This window comes from Oryctolagus cuniculus, chromosome 10 (assembly GCF_964237555.1).
Source record: "Oryctolagus cuniculus chromosome 10, mOryCun1.1, whole genome shotgun sequence".
NCBI lineage: Eukaryota > Metazoa > Chordata > Mammalia > Lagomorpha > Leporidae > Oryctolagus > Oryctolagus cuniculus.
The window spans coordinates 116,618,585-116,637,834 of record NC_091441.1 but is presented as its reverse complement, the minus strand read 5'-3'; the positions used below and the strand labels follow the sequence as shown (position 1 = coordinate 116,637,834).

The window sequence follows — 19,250 nt, the reverse complement described above, 5'->3', positions numbered from 1 at the left end:
TGGCCCAAGTGCTTGGGCCCTGCACCCCATGGGAGACCAGGAGAAGCACCTGGCTCCTGGCTTTGGATCGGCGCAGCACGCTGGCCGTAGCAGCCATTTGGGGGGTGAACAATGGAAGGAAGACCTTTCTCTGTCTCTTTCTCTCTCACTGTCTCTGCCTGTCAAAAAAAAAAAAAAAAACAAAAAAAAAAAACAAAACCCTTAATTCCATTTTCCATGAACCTTGGGAAACCCCTCGTGCTGCTATTGCAGAGCCTTCCTACAGCTTCAGGTTTGTTTGCATCCCCTGGTGCAAGGCAGGGGACCAGGTGGCAAGGACTCAGCAGGGACTCTCCCCCTTCTGCGGCCTCCTGCGGTGAGCTGAAGGCCCCAGTCCCTGGCTCTGAGGTTCCTGAAGCCGAGGCCAGCCTGGCCAAGGACAGCGTATGGAGGGCCCTCTGGGTCCCGGCCCCGTGCTGGCGTCTCAGCTCCGCCCTTCTAGCAGGATTGCTGGGCGGTTCCTGCCTCTGTAACACATAATCCCATCAGCCGCGCGCGCCGCGCTGTTGTGTAAGAAACAGCACACCTCAGGGCTGCCCCAGGAAATGCCCCTGAACTGTTAGCCAATACTAGGAACATTCCGGACACCCCGATAGGTTGGGCCTGGAAAATTAACTCAAGGTCTGAAGTCTGAATTATTTCCTGTAGCTAAAGATAAAAAAAAAAAGTGCCGACTTCTGATCAGCAGTTGGAGATAAGGGGCAGTGGCTCTGAGTCAAGCACAGTGCTGGCCGTGGCCAGAAGGCAAAGCCCCGCATGCGGGAAGTTCCGGGCGTGCGGGGAGGGTGAGGGGGTCACGGGTGTAGCAGTGACCTCTCCTGGGCTGGCCCTCGTCTCAGTACCTGTCAAACGAGACCTGAGTCTGTGTTCCTGTCGGGTGTGCACTGTGGACTCTGCCAGCCTGCCCGGGCGATCGATCGGTAAATGCAGGCTGCAGATAGGGGCAGGAAGTCGGCTGTCTCTAATCCGGCCCAGCTGAAGACAGGAGAGGGCTCGCTGACGTCAGCAGGTCACCCACAGGCCGTCTGCCCTTGGGAAAGCCCCAGCCTTCCAGCCCAGAAGCACCTGGCCTGCGGTGGCACAGCTCCCAGGTCGTGGCTTGGTGCACAGGACGTGGCGCTGGGGGACATGGCCCCGGGGGACGTGGCCCCGACCCTTCTGGAAGAGGAGTCATCACCCTAGTCCCCAGGAGCACCTGCAGGCACCCCAGGTGCCAGGTGTGGCCTCCCCGCCTCTCACAGGGCCACCCTGGCCCACAGCAAGGCTGGGGAGGGCGAGGTTCTTGTCTTTCTAGGACGGTAGATTTTCAGCGTGTAAGCACAAAGGCTAAGAAAGCAGCACAGGGTCCCCCTCCCCATCACCAAGGTGTCGCCCTGGGCCCTTCCTCCCTCGTCTACTCCTGACCCATTTCCTCCCCTTCGGCGGAGGAAGATTTTAAGACATTTCCATATGGAAAATTCCAGACACCAAGCAAAGGCTGTAGTGGCCGCCACGCCCCCAGTGTCTTCAGCGTGGTCCACGCAGCCAGTTTCTCACGGTGTCTCATGGGAATCGTGGGAGGCGGCTCCAGGACCTCTGTGGGTCCCTTTTGTGGAATGGCTCCATGTTTGCACTGAACCTACGTGTGTCCTGCCGTGTCCTTTAAGTGACCCCTTGCTGCTTTTCAGGGCTGCCCTGTGAATAGCTTTTTTTTTTTCTTAAGATTTATTTTATTTATTTTGAAGGAGTTACAGAGAAAGGTAGAACCAGAGAGACAGAGAGGTCTTCCATCCACTGGTTCACTCCCCAAATGACAGCAACAGCCAGAGCTGAGCTGATCCGAAACCAGGAGCCAGGAGCTTCTTCTGATTCTCCCACACGAGTGCAGGGGCCCAAGGACTTGGGCCATCCCCCACTGCTTTCCCAGGCCACAGCTGAGAGCTGGATCAGAAGTGGAGCAGCCGGGACTTGAACCAGCACCCATGTGGGATGCCGGCACTGCAGGCGGCTGCTTTACCCGCTACACCGCAGCACCGGCCTCTCCTACCTGATTTGTCAGCCTTGTGGTCTTGGCTCCAATCCCATTCCTTTCTCAGAGAATAAAAGACTCAGCACTCATGTGAAAAAATTTGAAAACCACGTATCATTCTTTTCATAATGTGCATTTTTCTTTTACCAGGGGAAGACCGCTTTTACACATGGACTTCAAAATTTTTGTGTCAAACAGGCCTATCATTTAATTCCACTTTCCACGATTTTTTTTTTTAAGTTTTCTGGTGTGTTGCAGAAATAGCTCTGATCAGTTCCCTCCCTGCACTCCTTCACCATCCTCACCCCCACCTCCACTCCAGGCCAAACCAAACGGCCGCTGGGCGCAGCCTCCTGAGCAAACCCCAGACTCTGAGCAAGACGAGAAAGTCGTGAGGGTGGGGAGAGTGGAGCCGGCCGAGGCGGAGCAAATGGCAGCAGGACAGAAACCGAATCCCTGATGCTGTGGCTCCGAGGGTGGGGCACAGACCTCCGGTGGGTGCTGAGAACCCGGGTGCTGGGACACACACGTATCACGTGCACAGAACCTGGGGCGGCCTGGGTGTCATTGCTTAAGACAAGGCTTATGTGTGTAAGTATGACGTGTGATTTCAAGTTGATGAAAGAAAAACACAGAGCTGTGGCCAGTGACTCAGACATGGGCCACCTGCCGGGAGCAGGCCGGGCAAAGGCAGGGGCCGCTGGCCTGGGAGCAGTGTCTGCAGGACAGGATCCTGTAGCCGCGTCCCCCACGTTACGTTTTGCCTGTTTCTAAACTGGCCCTCGGCTTTGTGAAGCTCCTGTACCCGCAGAGGGACTTGAGGCTGGGCTCGGAGCTCCCTGCTGCGGAGGAGGAGGAAGGACGTTGGGACAGAAAAGGAGGGAGGGGAGCGGAGGAAAGCCCCTGGACCCCTGCAGGAGTGACTGATTCAACAAGGAAACAACGCGGAAGTTGTCACATGCTCAAGTCGTGTGAAGGAAATGAAAACCACAGACACGCTAGAGGTCGAGAGGGAGACGCACCACAGGTGGCAGCAGGAGACCCTGGGGCCCCCCGGGAAGTAGGCCAGGGGCAGGAAGTCCTGGGGCCCCCCGGGAAGTAATCCTTGTCGGGAAGGAAGCCCTGGGGCCTCCTGGGAAGTAGGCCAGGGGCAGGAGGTCCTGGGGCCTCCCGGGAAGTAGGCCAGGGGCAGGAAGTCCTGGGGCCTCCCGGGAAGTAGGCCAGGGGCAGGAAGTCCTGGGGCCCCCCGGGAAGTAATCCTTGTCGGGAAGGAAGTCCTGGGGCCCCCCCAGGAAGTAGGCCAGGGGCAGGAAGTCCTGGGGCCCCCCCGGGAAGTAAGCCGGGGGCAGGAAGTCCTGGGGTCCCCCTAGGAGGTAAGCCGGGGGGCAGGAAATCCTGGGGCCCCCTAGGAGGTAAGCCAGGGGGCAGGAAGTCCTGGGGCCTCCTGGGAAGTAGGCCAGGGGGCAGGAGGTCCTGGGGCCTCCCTGAGAAGTAGGCCAGGGGCAGGAAGTCCTGGGGCCTCCTGGGAAGTAGGCCAGGAAGGAACCCTTGGGAGGAGGGCGACTCTGTCCCGCCCAGGATTTAAACAGATCACTCCCGTTTGACCCTGGAGTGGATGAGTCGGACAGGCTTAGGGAAGGGATAGGAGAGGAGAAACACGTTGGAGACGGTGCACTGGAAGCAGAGACGTCCACGCGGCTGGTTCATCCTGTCCTGTGTGCTTTGTCCCTGGAATTCTTTGCTGTCTGATTCTAGGATCCGGCCCCGTCTTTGTTCCTTAGCGATTGCTGACGTGTCTGTGGCCGTCACTTTACCGGCAGTCACCTGGGGCGTTTGTTGTAGGCAGTTTCCTCGCTGCCCCTTCTCACCGGGCTCTCATCATCTTCCAGTCCGCTTTCCAGGCGGGAAGTGTCACACAGGTGCCTGGAAGCACGTTCGTTCCGTACTGGAAAGCCTAACAGGTCACAAAGAAACGCGTTACGTATCAGCCCACACACGAGGATAAAATTCCAGATTGTGTGTGTGTGTGCGTGCAGACGTCAACAGCTGTTTCCGTGTGATGTGAAGTTTTGTTTGTTTTGCTTTATTGTTTATGTGTATTTTTAAATGAAATTCTGTGTCTCACACACACACACAGAGTATTGGGAATTTGTTTTATTTATATATAAGTAAGAGCTAAACAATTTTGCAGCCATCCTATATAGGCAGTGGGGGCAACCTAAATTCTAGAAAGAACTATACAGAAGAAACAGGAACCTCAAGCACCCCCTGGAGCTCTGGCAGTTACTGCAGGTTTGAGCAGACTCGGAGCCCGTGCCACCTGGCGGGCAGCTGACCGCTCGCTGCCTCCTTCACTGCCCGTGCAGAGGGTCTGGTGATGGAGCACAGCGAGGCTCAGCGCACGGGAAGCACTTCGTGTTTCCTGCCCGCTGGCCTGGGCTCTCCCCTGCCTGTGCTGCCTCCCCTCAGTCCCTCCAAGCCCGGGTCAGAGGTTCCGTGACCCTCAGCTGCTGTGGAATCCTTGGAGGATGGTCATGGCCCCGCCTGGTTCTGGGGAGGTTTCCAGAGGGCAGGCTCAGTTGCTAGTTCACCTCCGTGTCCATGTCCACGTCCATGTCCATGTCCACGTCTGTGTCCATGTCCGTGGCTGGCTGCCAGGTGGTGCAGTAGTGCTGGGAGTTGGAAGTCAGATGGGTTTCCCTTGGACTCCCACTCTGCCACCGGGTCTGTGTGGCCCTGGGTGTGAGGTCACCTCCACAGGACCCACCTGCTAGGACTGTCCCCAGGCTTAGCTAGGTGGGCCTTGGGGAGGGTGGCTGGGGCTGGAGAATCAGGAAGGGGGAGGGAGTGAGGGCACTCGCTCTGAGTGCCGCGTCGTGACCCACAGTACCCCTCTGCAGGGTCCCCGTCAGCTGGAGCCCAGCAGACCTTCTTTCCACCTCTCTCTGAAGAGGACTCCTCGGATTCTAAGGTAAACCCACCCCTCAGCTTCCTTTCCCCAGGACTGACGTGGGCTTGAGAGAGGAGGTGGCTGACTCACCCCAGCATCCCGGTCCCTGGGCAGGTGGTCACTGAAGCCCGGGCTGCACTTTGACTGTGTTTAAGCAGCAATCAAGCCCGTGACTGGCCCTCCCCGCCATGCCCTGCGCACATCCTCACATTGGCTTCGGCAGTGGTTTGCTCACAGCCCCTGTCCCTGTGACAGCTCAGTTGTCCCGGCTTACATGACCCAGGCTGAGCTGTCCTGAATTCTGAGTGACCTGGGTCCAGGGTGCATTATGACCTTTGTGGGCCTAAGCCACTTTCTTCCCTTTATTAAAAACAACCCCAGGGGCCGGCGCTGTGGCGTAGCGGGTAAAGCCCCCGCCTGCAGTGCCAGCATCCCAAATGGGCATCTGTTCAAGTCCCAGCTGCTCCACTTCCGATCCAGCTCTCTGCTATGGCCTGGGAAAGCAGTGGAAGATGGCCCAAGAATCGGGGAGTGAACCAGCGGATGGAAGACCCCCCCTCCACCTTTCTGCCTTTCAGATAAATAATCTTTAAAACGAACAAACAAAAAAACTTAGATTATATTTGATAACAGTGTTAAGATGACTGTAAGCTAAGTGATATTAAGGAGGGAAACATTTTTGTTTTTAAGATTTATTTATTCATTTGAAAGTCAGAGTTACAGAGAGAGAAGTCGTCCATGTACTGGTTTACTCCCCAGGTGACTGTAACGGCTCTGGCTGAGCCAAGCCAAAGCCAGGAGCAAGGAGCTTCATCTGGTCTCTCACATGGGTGCAGGTGCCCAAACACTTGGACCATCCTCTGCTGCTTTTCCCAGGCCATTAGCAGGGAGCTGGATAGAAAGTGGAACAGCCAGGACATGAACCGGCACTGCAGGTGGTGGCATTGCCTGCCACGTCACAGCACCAGCCCCCAGGAAACATTTTCTTCAACTCTCGAAGTGTACCTGTTTTCTTCTGATTTTAAAAGGAGTTGAAATAGATTTGTGGCCCAAAAAGTATTGTGGGAGAAGGCAGCCCTGCTTGAGTGTGGGTGTGGAAGTTCTTTCCTACAGAAGACTTTGTAGCAGGGTTTTTGTTTTTTAACAATTAATCATTTTCTTTTTTTAAAGATTTATTTGTTTATTTGAGAGGCAGAGTTACAGAGAGAGAGGTCTTCCATCCTCTGATTCATTCCCCAGATGGCCACAACGATCAGAAGCTAGGAGCCAGGAGCTTCTTCCAGGTTTCTCATGTGGGCGCAGGGGCCCAAGCATTTGGGTCATCTTCTGCAACTCTCCCAGGCCATTAGCAGGAAGCTGATGGAAGTGAAGCAGCCCGGTCACGAACCAGCGTCCATATGGTATGCTGGAACCCCAGACGAAGGCTTAACCTGCTGTGCCACAGCGCCGGCCCCCAGAATTAATCATTTGCGAAGATGTAGTGAGAACTTGCAGAAGGATGGTGGTGGAGTGGAGTGTTGAAACCCCAGAAATCAAAACTTTGTGGAGCAACTAGGACTAGAACCAGTGCTTATATGGGACGCCGGTGCCGCAGGTGGAGCATTAACCTACTGTGCCAGCCCCAGCTCCGTCTCCATTCCCGCTCTCTGCTATGGCCTGGGAAGACAGTAGAGGACGCCCCAAATCCTTGGGCCCTTGCACCCAAGTGGCAGCCCGGCAAGAGCTCCTGGCTTCAGATCAGCCCAGTTCTGGCCATTGCAGCCTTTTGTGGAGTAAACCAGCAGATGGAAGACCTCTCTCTCTGCCTCTGTCTCTCCGTAGCTCTGCCTTTCAAATAGATACATTTTTTAAAAAGAAAAAGATTTATTTGAAAGAGTGACAGAGAGGGACAGACAGAGGAATCTTCCAATCTACTGTTTCACTCTCGAAATGGCTACAGTGGCCAGGGCTGGGCCAGGCTGAAGCCAGGAACCAGGAGCTCCATCTAGGTCTGCTGTGTGAGTGGCAGGGCCCAAATATTTGGTGCATCCTCTGCTGCTTCCCCAGGTGCCTCAGCAGGGAGCTGGATTAGAAATGGAGCAGCCTCGGGGTGCCGGATTCTGTCCCGGTTGCCCCTCTTCCAGGCCAGCTCTCTGCTGTGCAGTGGAGGATGTGCCCAGGTGCTTGGGCCCTGCACCCGCATGGGAGACCAGGAGGAAGCACCTGGCTCCTGGCTTCAGATCAGTGTAGCGCGCCGGCCGTAGCGGCCATTTGGGGGGTGAACCAACAGAAGGAAGACGTTTCTCTCTGCCTCTCTCTCACTGTCTAACTCTGCTTGTAAAAAAAAAAAAAAAAAAAGGAGCAGGTGGGGCTTGAACTAGCGCTGTGATATGGGATGCTGGCATTGTAGAAGGCACCTTATCCTACTGTGCTATGCTGGCCCCATGATCTGTTTTGTTAAATAAATCCCAATATAGTGAACTGACAGAAAATACCTAAACTTTAATCGTAGTTACATGGATAATGGGATTATAGATGATTTTTTTCTTCCTAATTTTCTAAAACTGTTAATAAGACCATGTATGGCTTCAAAAAATGTAAGTTTACTTATTTACGAGCTGCTTCTCAGAAATCTGGGGGCCCGGCATCTAAGCTGAGCACAGGACCCTCAGCCCCGTGGCCTCGTCTCGGCTCTGGGGCCCCTGGGTGGTCACCGGTGTTGTTTTTTTTAAAGATTTATTGATTTAGTTGAAAGGCAGAATTAGAGAGCGAGAGCAGAGAGACAGAGACAGAGAAATCTGTCTGGTTCACTCCTCAGATGGCCACAGCAGCCTGGGTGGGCCAGGCTGAAGCCGGGAGCCTAGAACCCCGTGCAGGTCTCCCACGGGGGTGACAGGCCCAGGTGTTCAGGCCACCTTCTGCTTTCCCAGGTGCATTAGTAGGGAGCTCTGTGGGATGCCAGCACTGAAGGTGGCAGCTTACCCTGCTGTGCCATAAGGCCAGCCCTGCGTGGTCATCTGATGAAACTGAAAATAAAAGAAACAAACATCATCCATGTGCCAGGCACGCATCCGTCTTAGTAAATCTTCAAAGTCACCCCCCAGAGTGCTGCTGTTATCTTCATTTTTGCTGATGAGGACATTGAGGGTCATAAAGTTAAGGAGCTCATCCACGGTCACACAGCAGATTGGCTGTGGAGCTGGGGTCTGAGCCGGAGCCTCTCTGTGCCCTGGTCCTGCCCCGCAGCGGATCCCAGGTCCCCGCCACCCCTTAGCGCTGATGTCCAAGGCCCGCGTGGTGCTGGGGAGGCCACCTGCCGGCTCACCCGTGTCTCCTGGGTCCTCAGTGTTTCGGCCCCTCTGTTCTGCAGCAGGAACCGTTGTTCCTGGCTGGAGACGGCCTTTTCTGGAGAGAGGCGGATGTGGTCCAGGCGACCAAGGACTTCAGCCCAAGCCACCGCATCAGCCAGGGCACCTTTGCCGACGTCTACCGAGGAGAGAGGCACGGGAAGCTCTATGTCTTCAAGACCGTCAGAGAGGCAAGCACTTGCGGCGTGCGGGGCGGGGTGCCCAGGGGAGGCAGGCGTGTCATGTCTCCCCATCTTGCTCCACAGGGGGCCTGCTCAAGTCCGGGATCGATCGAAAGATTCTTCCAGGCAGAGATGGAGATGTGTTGTAGGTAAGCGCTGCGCTTAATAGTAACGGCAGGCGACCCGAAGACCTCGCGTGCCGTGTGGGGCGATGCTTTGAGCGCCGCTCCCTCGTAAGGACTCCGTAACCGCGCATGCTCTCACGTGAGCACGCCGAATCACAGAGCCGTTACAGGTTACTCGGGTCACACAGCCAGGAAGTGGAGAGCTGGGTTCAGACCTGCGTGCTCTGGCTCCGGAGTCTGCAGTTTTCTACGAAGCAGGTGCACGCGTAGGTTGGAAGTACACCGGGCGCTCGGCTCACCCTCGCTCCCTCCTTCACGGGGGAAGGATTCTGTTTGTGCCTCACTTTCCGAGATGCGCGGAGACTTCGTGATTCCAGCTCTGAGAGCAAACCCGCTGTATGGTCACAGCCCTCAGAGCAGGGGCTGGAAGGTGCCCACCCGCTAACTCTGGTCCCGCTGGCCTTCGTGCAGCCCGACAGCGAAGAGTCATTTTTATTTTTTAAAGAATGTTTGTGACACAGGAGAGCCGGGAGACTGAAGCGTCCAGGTCCCTGATGAGGGCTCGCTGGGACGCAGCCTCGCTCGTCACCTCCGTGGTCCACAGCGGCCGAAGCCCGAAGCAGTGCTCAGCAGCCCTGTGCGGCAGCAGCTGCTGGCCCGTGGTCTGGAGCAACAAGGGCCTGCAGGGGTTATCCTCGATGTGCTCCTTTTCCAGATGGGGAAACTGAGGCCAGAGCAGTGAAGTTGCTGAGCTGGGTGGGGCCGGGAACTTGCCCTGGCTCCACCGCCTCTGACCAGTGACCTTTTTATTATTATTATTATCAAAGATTATTTATTTGTTTATTTGAAAGGCAGAGTGACAAGAAGCAGAGGCAGAGAGAGAGCTCCTCCTTCCCACTAGTGCACTCCCCAAAAGGCCTCAGTGGCCGGAGCTGAGTCTACCCAAGGCCAGGAAACAGGAGCTCCTTCTGGGTCTCCCACGTGGGTTTAAGGGCCCAAGCACTTGGGCCGTCTGCCACTGCTTCCCAGGTCATAGCAGAGAGCTGGATCGGAAGTGGAGCAGCCAGGACCAGAACCGGCACCCATATGGGATGCTGGCTCCATAGACAAAGTCCTAGCCCACCGTGCCACAGTGCCAGCCCCTGACCAGTGAACTTAACTGACCCATACTGGATGCCCCTTACATGCTGGACCCCAGCTGTCTTCAGCTTTGGCAACTTACTGCCTAGGTTTCCTTTGCAAGGGTGCAGCCTTGGGCAGGCCATGCACTGTGTGGTTATTGTTCAGTATTTATTTTAAGGAATAAAATTATAAATAAGAACATAGAAATCACCTGTTTTTAAGCACCTATAATTAACCACATTGGATGTATTTTCTTTAATGATTTCTCTATTCCCCAGTTTATATGAGTGTACACATACACGGGTATACACCTGCACACACACACACACGCTTAGACAAACCCGAAGTGCAGTCCCCTATCGACTGTGCATGGTGCTTCCTGGAGTGGGCAGGCACCCTTCAGTCGTGGGTCAGCAGTGTGAGTGCTGGGCCTCCGTCAGTTGTGGGTCAGCAGTGTGAGTGCTGGGCCTCCATCAGTCGTGGGTCAGCAGTGTGAGTGCTGGGCCTCCGTCAGTCCTGGGTCAGGCAGTGTGAGTGCTGGGCCTCCCCCAGGCTCCAGGGAGTACAGATGTGAAGCGTGGGTGGCCCTCCCTTGGGGAAGTCCGTGGCCCAGTGGGGAGAGTTCTATGTCCAGAGCTCAGAGAGTATGACAGGTGAGAATGGGTGGCCGGAGAGTGGAGCAGTGCAGAGACATCAGGCAGGAGACCGCTTAGCGTCGTCCTGGGGACCCGGCTTTGGTGTGACGTGAAGCAGAGGAGAGGGGATTGAAGAGGATTTTGATTAAAAGAATTTTAGGCCGGTGCCGCAGCTCAAAAGGCTGATCCTCCGCCTTGTGGCGCCGGCACACTGGGTTCTAGTCCCAGTCAGGGTGCCGGATTCTGTCCCGGTTGCCCCTCTTCCAGGCCAGCTCTCTGCTGTGGCCCGGGATTGCAGTGGAGGATGGCCCAGGTGCTTGGGCCCTGCACCCCATGGGAGACCAGGAGAAGCACCTGGCTCCTGCCATGGGATCAGTGCGGTGTGCCAGCCGCAGCACGCCGGCCACGGCGGCCATTGGAGGGTGAACCAACGGCAAAAGGAAGACCTTTCTCTCTGTCTCTCTCTCCCTGTCCACTCTGCCTGTCAAAAACAAAACAAAACAAAAGAACTTTAAAGGCAGAGAGGGAGAAGGAGAAACAGGAGTAAGGAAGAGAGAGAGATCGATCTTTCATCTGCTAGTTCATTCCCCAGATGCCCACAGAGCCAGCAAGGGCTAGGCCAAGTGGAAGCCAGGAGCCAGGGACGCCATCTGGGTCTCCTACTGGGTGGCAGGAACCCATGCAAGAGCGCGTTGGTGACGAGTCAGACACATCCACTGATGGGCCAGCATCCTCTGCCTTCCAGGCTCATTAGCAGGAAAGTGTACCAGAAGTGTGGAGTGGGGCCGGCACTGTGGCATAGCAGGTTAAGCTGCTGCCTGCAGTGCCGGCATCCTAAATGGGCGCCAGTTTGAGACCTGGCTGCTCTACTTCCCATCCAGCTCTCTGCTGTGGCCTGGGAAAGCAGTGGAAGATGGACTAAGTTCTTGCGCCCCTACACCCACGTGGGAGACCTGGAAGAAGCTCCTGGCTCCTAGCTTCGGATCGGTGCAGCTCCAGCCATTGCAGCCATCTGGGGAGTGAACCAGATGATAGAAGACCTCTCTCTCTCTCTGCCTCTCTTTCTTTCTCTGTGTGACTCTGACTTTGTCAAATAAGTAAATAAATCTTCAAAAATGTACTTGTTAAAAAGAAGTGTGGAGTAGCCAAGGCTGAAACCAGGCACTCTGAGATGGGGTGTGGGCATCCCAAGTGGTGGCCTGACTCACCGCACCACCCCCGCCCTGAAGCTGTGTATGCCAGCGAACGGTGATTGGCAGGGTGCAGGAGGTTGGAGGTGTCCAGGAAGCCAGGTGGGCCGTGATGTCCCTCCCCGAGATGATGAGCCTGGTGGAGGAGCCGGTCTGGGACTTGCTGAGTCCAGGCTGACACTCACCTGTATGGGGCAGTGCAGCTGGACACGGGGAGGCAGCTGGACACTGGGAGGCAGCTGGACATGGGGAGGCAGCTGGACACGGGGTGGCAGCTGGACACGGGAGGCAGCTGGACACGGGGAGGCAGCTGGACATGGGGTGGCAGCTGGACAGGGGGATGCAGCTGGACACGGGGAGGCAGCTGGACACGGGGATGCAGCTGGACACGGGGAGGCAGCTGGACACGGGGAGGCAGCTGGACACTGGGAGGCAGCTGGACACTGGGAGGCAGCTAGACACTGGGAGGTAGCCGCAGAGAGCGCTCAGGAGTGTTGCTCCCAGTCCTGGGAGTACCCGGGAACTGGCGGGGGGCACGCCCTTCCAGGAAGGCAGGAAAGGAGGGTCCCAGTGGAAGGTGGGGTGGGAGGGCCGGGCGGGGTGGAGACAGTGCAGTGCAGGCGGATTTCCAGGGAGGGCTGGAATCGCGAATCGGGCTGTCCTGGGGTCCTCTGCTTGTGGAGAAGGCGTGGTTAGTGGGGCCCAGGCCGCAGTCGGGCTGGGAGGCAGGCAGGTTTCATTTCTCCTCTGGGCACCTGGGGGTCGGGCATGTGGCACCCGGGAGGTCCCCGCTGGCCTTGGGTTGCTGCGTGTGTCTGACTCGTCACCACGCGCTCTTGCCTGATCGCAGGTGCTGCCACCCCAGCGTCTTGCCTCTGCTGGGCTTCTGCCGGGGAAGAGGGTTTCACAGCTTGGTTTACCCCTACATGGCCCACGGCTCTCTACAGGACAGACTGCACGGTCAGGTAAGGGCCTGCCTCACGGTCAGAGACCCAGACCACGTGGGAATCCTGGGTGAGGACGTCCAGGAGTCCCGAGGGGGAGGCGCCGTCCCGGGGAGGTCCGGGCGGGTTGTCGGGAGAGAAGGTAGAGCGGGAGAGATGAGATCCCGCTGCACATCTTCAGGGAAAACCTGTCCCAGACGTCACGCGCAGCGGGCCTTCCGTCCGAGGGAGGAGCGGAAGCCCTGATTTTAGTCGGCACAGTTCTGAGGGTTAGCCAGTCCGCTAGGAGGAAAAGGGCAAGAGGGAAGGAGTAGGAAGAGTGGAGGGGAACTTGCAGTGCCGGGGTTTCTGCGTGTGTGTTTATGAAGGAGCTGATGTGCTGTGCCTCCCCTTGGGGACCCCCTCAGGCTGTGCCGCCACCAGCGAGGCTCCCCCCGTCCCAAAGAGGAGTCTGGCATGTAGGCACAGGGTGGCCTCCCCAGAGGCCTGCAGCTGGCAAGCGTAGGTGCCAGGGCTTGCATCGCGTCTGCCTGGCCCCAGACGTCAGTTTCTGGACGAAGTCCGTGAGCTTTGGCTGTCCAGGCTGCTGCTTAGAGGACGTGGGATCCGAGGCAGGGCTTGCCAGACGGGTGACGGTTTTGCTGGGGAGATTCAGGCTCACGAGGAGAGCGCAGTCCCTGGAAACAAAGGAGGCTTCAGCCAACCCCCACCCCCAGCCGCCACCTCCTTCAGCACAGACGAAGGCCGCACGGGCATGGGTGCTTGTCTTGCCAGCGCGAGCCCCTAGCTCCTTTCCCAGCCAGCCTTCCTAGAGGGACCCCCAGGCTGCCCCGGAGCCGTCATGATGCGGGTACTGCGGCTCGCTGGGTGCCTGCTGTGTGGTGGGTGCTCTGCTTCCCACGTAAACCCCTGGGTCCTTACAGCAACCCTGGCGTGCGGGGGTGCACTTGTCTGTGTTACGTCCAGGGAGACTGAGGCCAGGGACAGCACTGGGGCAGGAGCTGGGCTGGCGAGCCTTGTCGCAGTTACACGGCGGGCAGGAGCGACTTCAGGAGTGCGCAGGTGTGAGGCTGTCTCCTGCTCTCGCCCGTAGGGTGGCTCGGACCCTCTCAGCTGGCCACAGCGCGTCGGCATCTGCTCGGGGCTGCTCCAGGCTGTCCAGCACCTGCACAGCCTGGACATCATCCACAGCAACATCAAGAGGTGAGCTCTGGGTGGGCCCGGCTAGGCCTGGCTGCAGGTGTGAGCCTTGCCTGCTCCCGGCCCCCTCCCCCTTCCCCTCCCCCCGCCGCCCTTTGCTTTGCTCTCCTCCCCTCTTCTCTTCTGTTTTCCGCTCTGCCCTCAAGAGTCAGCACTCGCGAGGTGCGTTGTCAGAGCCCATCGCGTGGTCTGCCCGCCTTGCCCCACATTTTTTTTTAAAATTTTTTATTTACTTGAGTTACACAGAGAGAGGAGAGGCAGAGAGAGAGAGAGAGAGAGAGAGAGAGAGAGAGAGAGAGAGAGAAAGAGAGGTCTTCCATCCGTTTGTCCACTCCCCAGATGGCGGCAATGGCTGGAGCTGTGCTGATCCAAAGCCAGGAGCCAGGAGCTTCTTCCAGGTCTCCCACTTGGGTGCAGGGGCGCAAGCACTTAGTCCATCTTCTGCTGCTTTCCCAGGCCATAGCAGAGAGCTGGATCAGAAGTAGAGCAGCCAGGACTCGAAGCAGTGCCCATATGGGATGCCGGCACTGCAGGCGGTGGCCCTACCTGCCACAGCGCTGGCTCCCCCTCTCCCCAACATTTTTTGTCCCTGTGCTTGCCTTTCTGGGCTGCTGTGTGTTTCCCTGTCCACCAGCGCTGGCCTTCACCCAGCCTGGACCTTTGGGCCCTGTCTGCCAGGCCCCTTGGGGTTTTCAGCTCCTTGTTCAGAGTCTTCTTGGGAACCTGGCTCCTTTGTGGGTCTGCGGGTGAGCCAGCAGCTTGTCCCCGGGGCTTCCTGCACCTCTGCGACTCAGTGTCCAAGGGCCAGACACCCTCTGTCTGGGGACTGTCACCAGGGGCAGAAAATCCCAGAAGCTCCCAGGATATCTGACAGGACCAGCCCTGGCTACTTGGACCCACTCCCCCCAGCACTCTGCTCTCTGGCACGTACAAGCCCTTTCCTCCTTTCTCTTCCTGGTTGGTGTGTTTTGCACCACAATTGTCCGAGCAAGAAAAGAAATAAGAGGGCACGAGGCTGGCACTGAACGTGGTCAGTTGGCCTCGGTTTCCTGCCTCCTTTTGGGCTGTGCCGGCAGCGACCCTCAGCCCTCAGGCAGCTGCGTGTTCACATTCTGTCTCCTGCCTCGTGTGTGCCTGGGTTCCGTTGCACGTTTAGTGCCTCCTGGGCTTTCGTGAAAGTTTGCCCAGAATTGACGTAACCACTGCGAACAGGGGGTACTGGCAGTGGTGTCCACCTGGGAAAATGCTGCTTGGGGAAAACTGTGCGCTACACTTTTTTTTTTTTTTTTAAGATTTATTTTATTTATTTGAAAGACAGAGTTACAAAGAGAGGTAGAGACAGAGAGAGAGGTCTTCCATCTGCTGGTTCACTCCCCAGATGGCCGCAATGGCTGGAGCTGCGCCGATCTGAAGCCAGGAGCCAGGAGCTTCCTCCGGGTCTCCCTTGTGGGTGCAGGGGCCCAAGGACTTGGGCCATCTTCTACTGCTTTCCCAGGCCACAGCAGAGAGCTGGATTGGAAGAGGAGCAGCCGGGTCTTGAACCGGCGCCCAGATGGGATGCCGGTGCTTCAGGCCAGGGCTTTAACCCGCTGCGCCACAGCACCGGCCTGCGCTCTACTCTTGTACGCGTCATTTACTTTCTGTCTTTCCTTTCCATGCTTTCTCGGAGTTGACCCCCTTGCTTGGGTCAACACTTTTTTTTTTTGCTCTTATTCCCCGCAGTCTGTGTGGTGTTTAGACTCGAGTCAGCCCGGCCCGAAATGGGGGGGTCCTCGCAGTGCTGGGAAGGACCCAGCCAGCACAGTCCCTGGCGTGGCCAGCTGAGGCTGCCCTGTGAGGGTCAGGGCTGGGAGGCTGCGCTGCCTTGGCTGCCTTCCTGGGGCATTAGGACTCTTTTTTTTTTTTTTTTTTTTTTTTTTAAGATTTATTATTTTATTTTGTTGGAAAGCCAGAGTTAGAGAGAGAGGGAGAGAGAAAGAGATCTGCCATCTGCTGATTCACTACCTTGGTGGCTACAAGGTGGGGCTGGGCCAGGCCGAAGCCACGAGCCCAGAACTCCATTTGCTCACCAGTGTGGGTGGCAGGGGCCCGAATACTTGGGCCTTTTTCCACTGCTTTCCCAGGTGTAGTGGCAGGGAGTGGGACTGGAAGTGGAGCAGCTGGGACTCAGTCTGGTGCTGATATGGGACGCGGGTGTTGCAGGCAGTGACTTAACCTGCTCTGCTGCCCCGCCAGCCCCAGGAATTCTTTCTTAACTCCGCCTGTGTTTCCTGAAGGGAGTGGCTCCTGGTGCACTCCCTTCCCCATTAGTGCTGGTCCCCAGTGGCCCCACCTCGTAGGGGCTGGCATTGCCCAAGGCCTAGTTGTGTTCTGAGAGTCTCCATGGCAACCATGCTGTCCACCTGGAAGCTGAAGGCTCTCTCTGCTTGCTTTACAGCTCCAATGTTTTGCTGGACCAAAATTTCGCCCCCAAGCTGGCTCATCCAGTGGCCTACCTGAGTCCTGTCAACAAAAAGTCAAAATACACCGTGATGAGGACGCACCTCTTCCAGGCTTCGGCCGCGTATCTGCCCGAGGACTTCATCCGCGTGGGGCAGCTGACGAAGCGCGTGGACGTCTTCGGCTGTGGGATAGTAAGGGTGTCCCTCTCTGCACTCCCAGGCCCCTCCCGCGGTTCCTTTGGGAGCACAGGGTGTAGCATCACCACGCAGGTTTACTCTACCACAGTGGACAAGGACTGGCACCCTGTGGCCTGTGCATGTCCTCTTAGCCTTTGAGCTAAGAGTAGGGTGTTTTAAAGTCACGGGGGGCTGGCATTGTGGCACAGCAGATAAAGCTGCCACCCCAAACCCTGGCTACTTCCGATCCAGCTCCCTGATGCACAGGAGAGGGCAGCAGAGATGGCCCAAGTCCTTGTGTGGCTGCGCGCATGTCAGAGACCTGGATGGCATCCCGGGCTCCTGGCTTTGGCCTGGCCATGGCGAACATTTGGGGAGTGACCCAGTGGATGGAAGACCTCCCTCTCTGTTTCTGTAACTCTGCCTTTCAAATATATAATGTGTTAAAAAACAAAAACAAAAACAGAACAAAACAAAACAATTTAATAGATATTTCTTTGAGAAGTGAGGAGCTCCCTTCGGCTAGTTTGCTCCCCAAATGCCCACAACGGCGAAGGCTGGGCCAGGCTGGAGCCAGGAGCCAGGAACTCAATCCAGGTGTCCCATGTTTGGGCAGGACCCCACTACGTGAGTCATCACCTCTGCCTCCTGGGGTCCATAGTAGGAACTGGAATGAGGAGCCCAAGCACTCTGATACGGGACCCGGGTGTGCTGACCAGTGGCTTGGCGGCTCGGTCAGACGCCTGCCTGCGGGGATAGCATGTTATAAAGGAGTGTGTGAAAAAGACACAAGGTGAACTAGATGACAGAGAGTGTAATGGCCCGCACAGTCGTCCGTGTTCGCTGTGTGACAGACAGTCTCTGTCAGCCCTCAGAGGGAAGCCGCTCGTGGGTGTCCAGGAGCCAGTAGGCCGCAGACCGCGTCTCCTGACTTCCCATTCCTGTCTAGCCAGCCATCGAAACGTCTGTCCAGCTGTCCCCTTGATTGTTCCGCTCTCCCGTCATCCATCCACCCACCCACTCATCCCTCATCCCTCTTTGGATCCACCCAGCCATCCACCCGCCAGCCCTTCCAACCCCACCACCGGGAGCCGCCCATCCTCCAGCCCACCCTCCACCCCCACTGCCAGACCCTTGGACTATGCCTGTGTACGACGTAGCTGAAACAGAAGGGTGGCCGTCCCCACAGTGTGTTTCTGTATAGCACCCCTTTGTCTGGATCTCTGTAAGACTGATTGGTTAAATGGATTTTGTGGCCAAACTGGCTTGGGAAATACTGGGTAAAGCAAAGTTGTTCAGTGATGACCTTGGCCCCTGGCCCGTGGGAGTTCTGCAGAGAGGGCTGTGTTGTGTTTTCCAGGCCCTTTTGCCTGTGCCACTTTGACCCCAGAGTATCCGGTGCCACTTTGACCCCAGAGTATCCGGCAGCATCAGCGCCCTGCAGAGCCTAGGCCGGGAAGCGCTGGCTGGGGAAAGCGAGGGTCTGGTCGGCCCCAGGCAGGTGCAGACAGCTGCCCTGGGGTCTGGCCTGTGCCTTCCTCCCCAGCCTCCAACTCTGCACTTCCTTTCTCTGACCACGGTTCCCTGTGTCACCTCTGCCACTGGTGCCCCAGCTTGGGGCCACCTCTGCCCTCAGACCAGCCTCCACCTCCTGCTGTCTTCAGCCCATCCAGCTCTGGTCCCCTTGCCTCTGCCAGCCCCACCGTGTGCTGCTCAGTGATGCTCCGTGGGGCGGGCCAGGCTGCCGCGCCTGTCGGAAGCCGTGCCACTGAACCCTAGGGTGCTCTGCACTGCGGGTAGACCCGGCTCGGTTACTTGGAGCTTTGTGACCCGAGTCCACCACCTCTGTGTGGGGCGATGATGCCTCTGGGGAGGAGTGTGGTGCCCTGAGCGTGTTCAGTGCTGTCTCCTGCTGCTTCTAGACTTTCTAATTCAGTGCTCCGGTCACAGTTGACTTCCTGTTTGTGCACCCACCCACCTCCCGCCCATCCATCCACCCCCTCTTTCACTAGGGCCCACTGACTCCCCGCACCCTGCCATTGTCTGATGGTTCTTGTTTTTTTTTCTTTCTCCCTCCTTCCCTCCCTCCCTCCCTCCCTCCCTTCCTTCCTTTAAAAAAAAAAAGATTTATTATTTATTTGAAAGGCAGAGTTGGGTGGGGGGGGGAGAGAGAGAGAGAGAGAGAGAGAGAGAGATCTTCTGTCTACTGGTTCACTCCCCAAATGACTACCACGGCAGGACTAGGCCCTGCCAAAGACAGGAGCTTCTTCCAGGTCTTCCACATGGGTGCAGGGGCCCAAGGACTTGGACCTCCTCCACTGCTTTCCCAGGTGCTTTAGCAGGGAGCAGGACTGGAAGTGGGGCTGCTGGGGCGCCAGCCGGCACCCCTATGGGATGCCGGCGTTGCAGATGGGGGCTTTAGCCAGAGCGCCACAACACTGGCCCGGCCGGCGCCGTGGCTTACTAGGCTAATCCTCCGCCTTGTGGCGCCGGCACACCGGGTTCTAGTCCCGGTCGGGGCGCCGGATTCTCTCCTGGTTGCTCCTCTTCCAGGCCAGCTCTCTGCTGCGGCCAGGGAGTGCAGTGGAGGATGGCCTAAGTGCTTGGGCCCTGTACCCCATGGGAGACCAGGATAAGTACCTGGCTCCTGCCATCAGATCAGCACGCCGGCTGCGGCGGCCATTGGAGGGTGAACCAACAGCAAAAGACCTTTCTCTCTGTCTCTCTCTCACTGTCCACTCTGCCTGTCAAAAAAAAACCAAAAAAAAACAAAACACTGGCCCCAGTAGTTCCGCTGTTTAACTTCGGTTCCTCCTGTGGGAAGTGCAGGGCGTTTCTCAGATTTTTAGTTTAAAAAAAGTTATTCAGAGGCTGGCAGACAGAGTCAGACCTCGGCTGGTTTGTTCCCCAA

At 57.2% G+C, this 19,250-nt stretch overlaps 1 protein-coding gene across 3 annotated transcripts in view; it reads left to right on the top strand.

Annotated features, from left to right (window-relative positions):
• The window catches only part of IRAK2 (interleukin 1 receptor associated kinase 2), a 60,054-nt gene that overhangs the window by 28,587 nt on the left and 12,217 nt on the right, over positions 1–19,250 (top strand). For 2 of the 3 annotated variants that reach the window (XM_008249927.4, XM_017338407.3), the window contains 6 exons: positions 4,948–5,018; positions 8,347–8,514; positions 8,590–8,654; positions 12,428–12,542; positions 13,615–13,724; positions 16,159–16,354. In XM_008249927.4, the coding sequence (XP_008248149.3) occupies positions 4,948–5,018; positions 8,347–8,514; positions 8,590–8,654; positions 12,428–12,542; positions 13,615–13,724; positions 16,159–16,354 (725 nt within the window). The remainder of the gene's footprint in view (positions 1–4,947; positions 5,019–8,346; positions 8,515–8,589; positions 8,655–12,427; positions 12,543–13,614; positions 13,725–16,158; positions 16,355–19,250) is intronic. The other variant, XM_008249928.4, reaches the window with a different exon arrangement.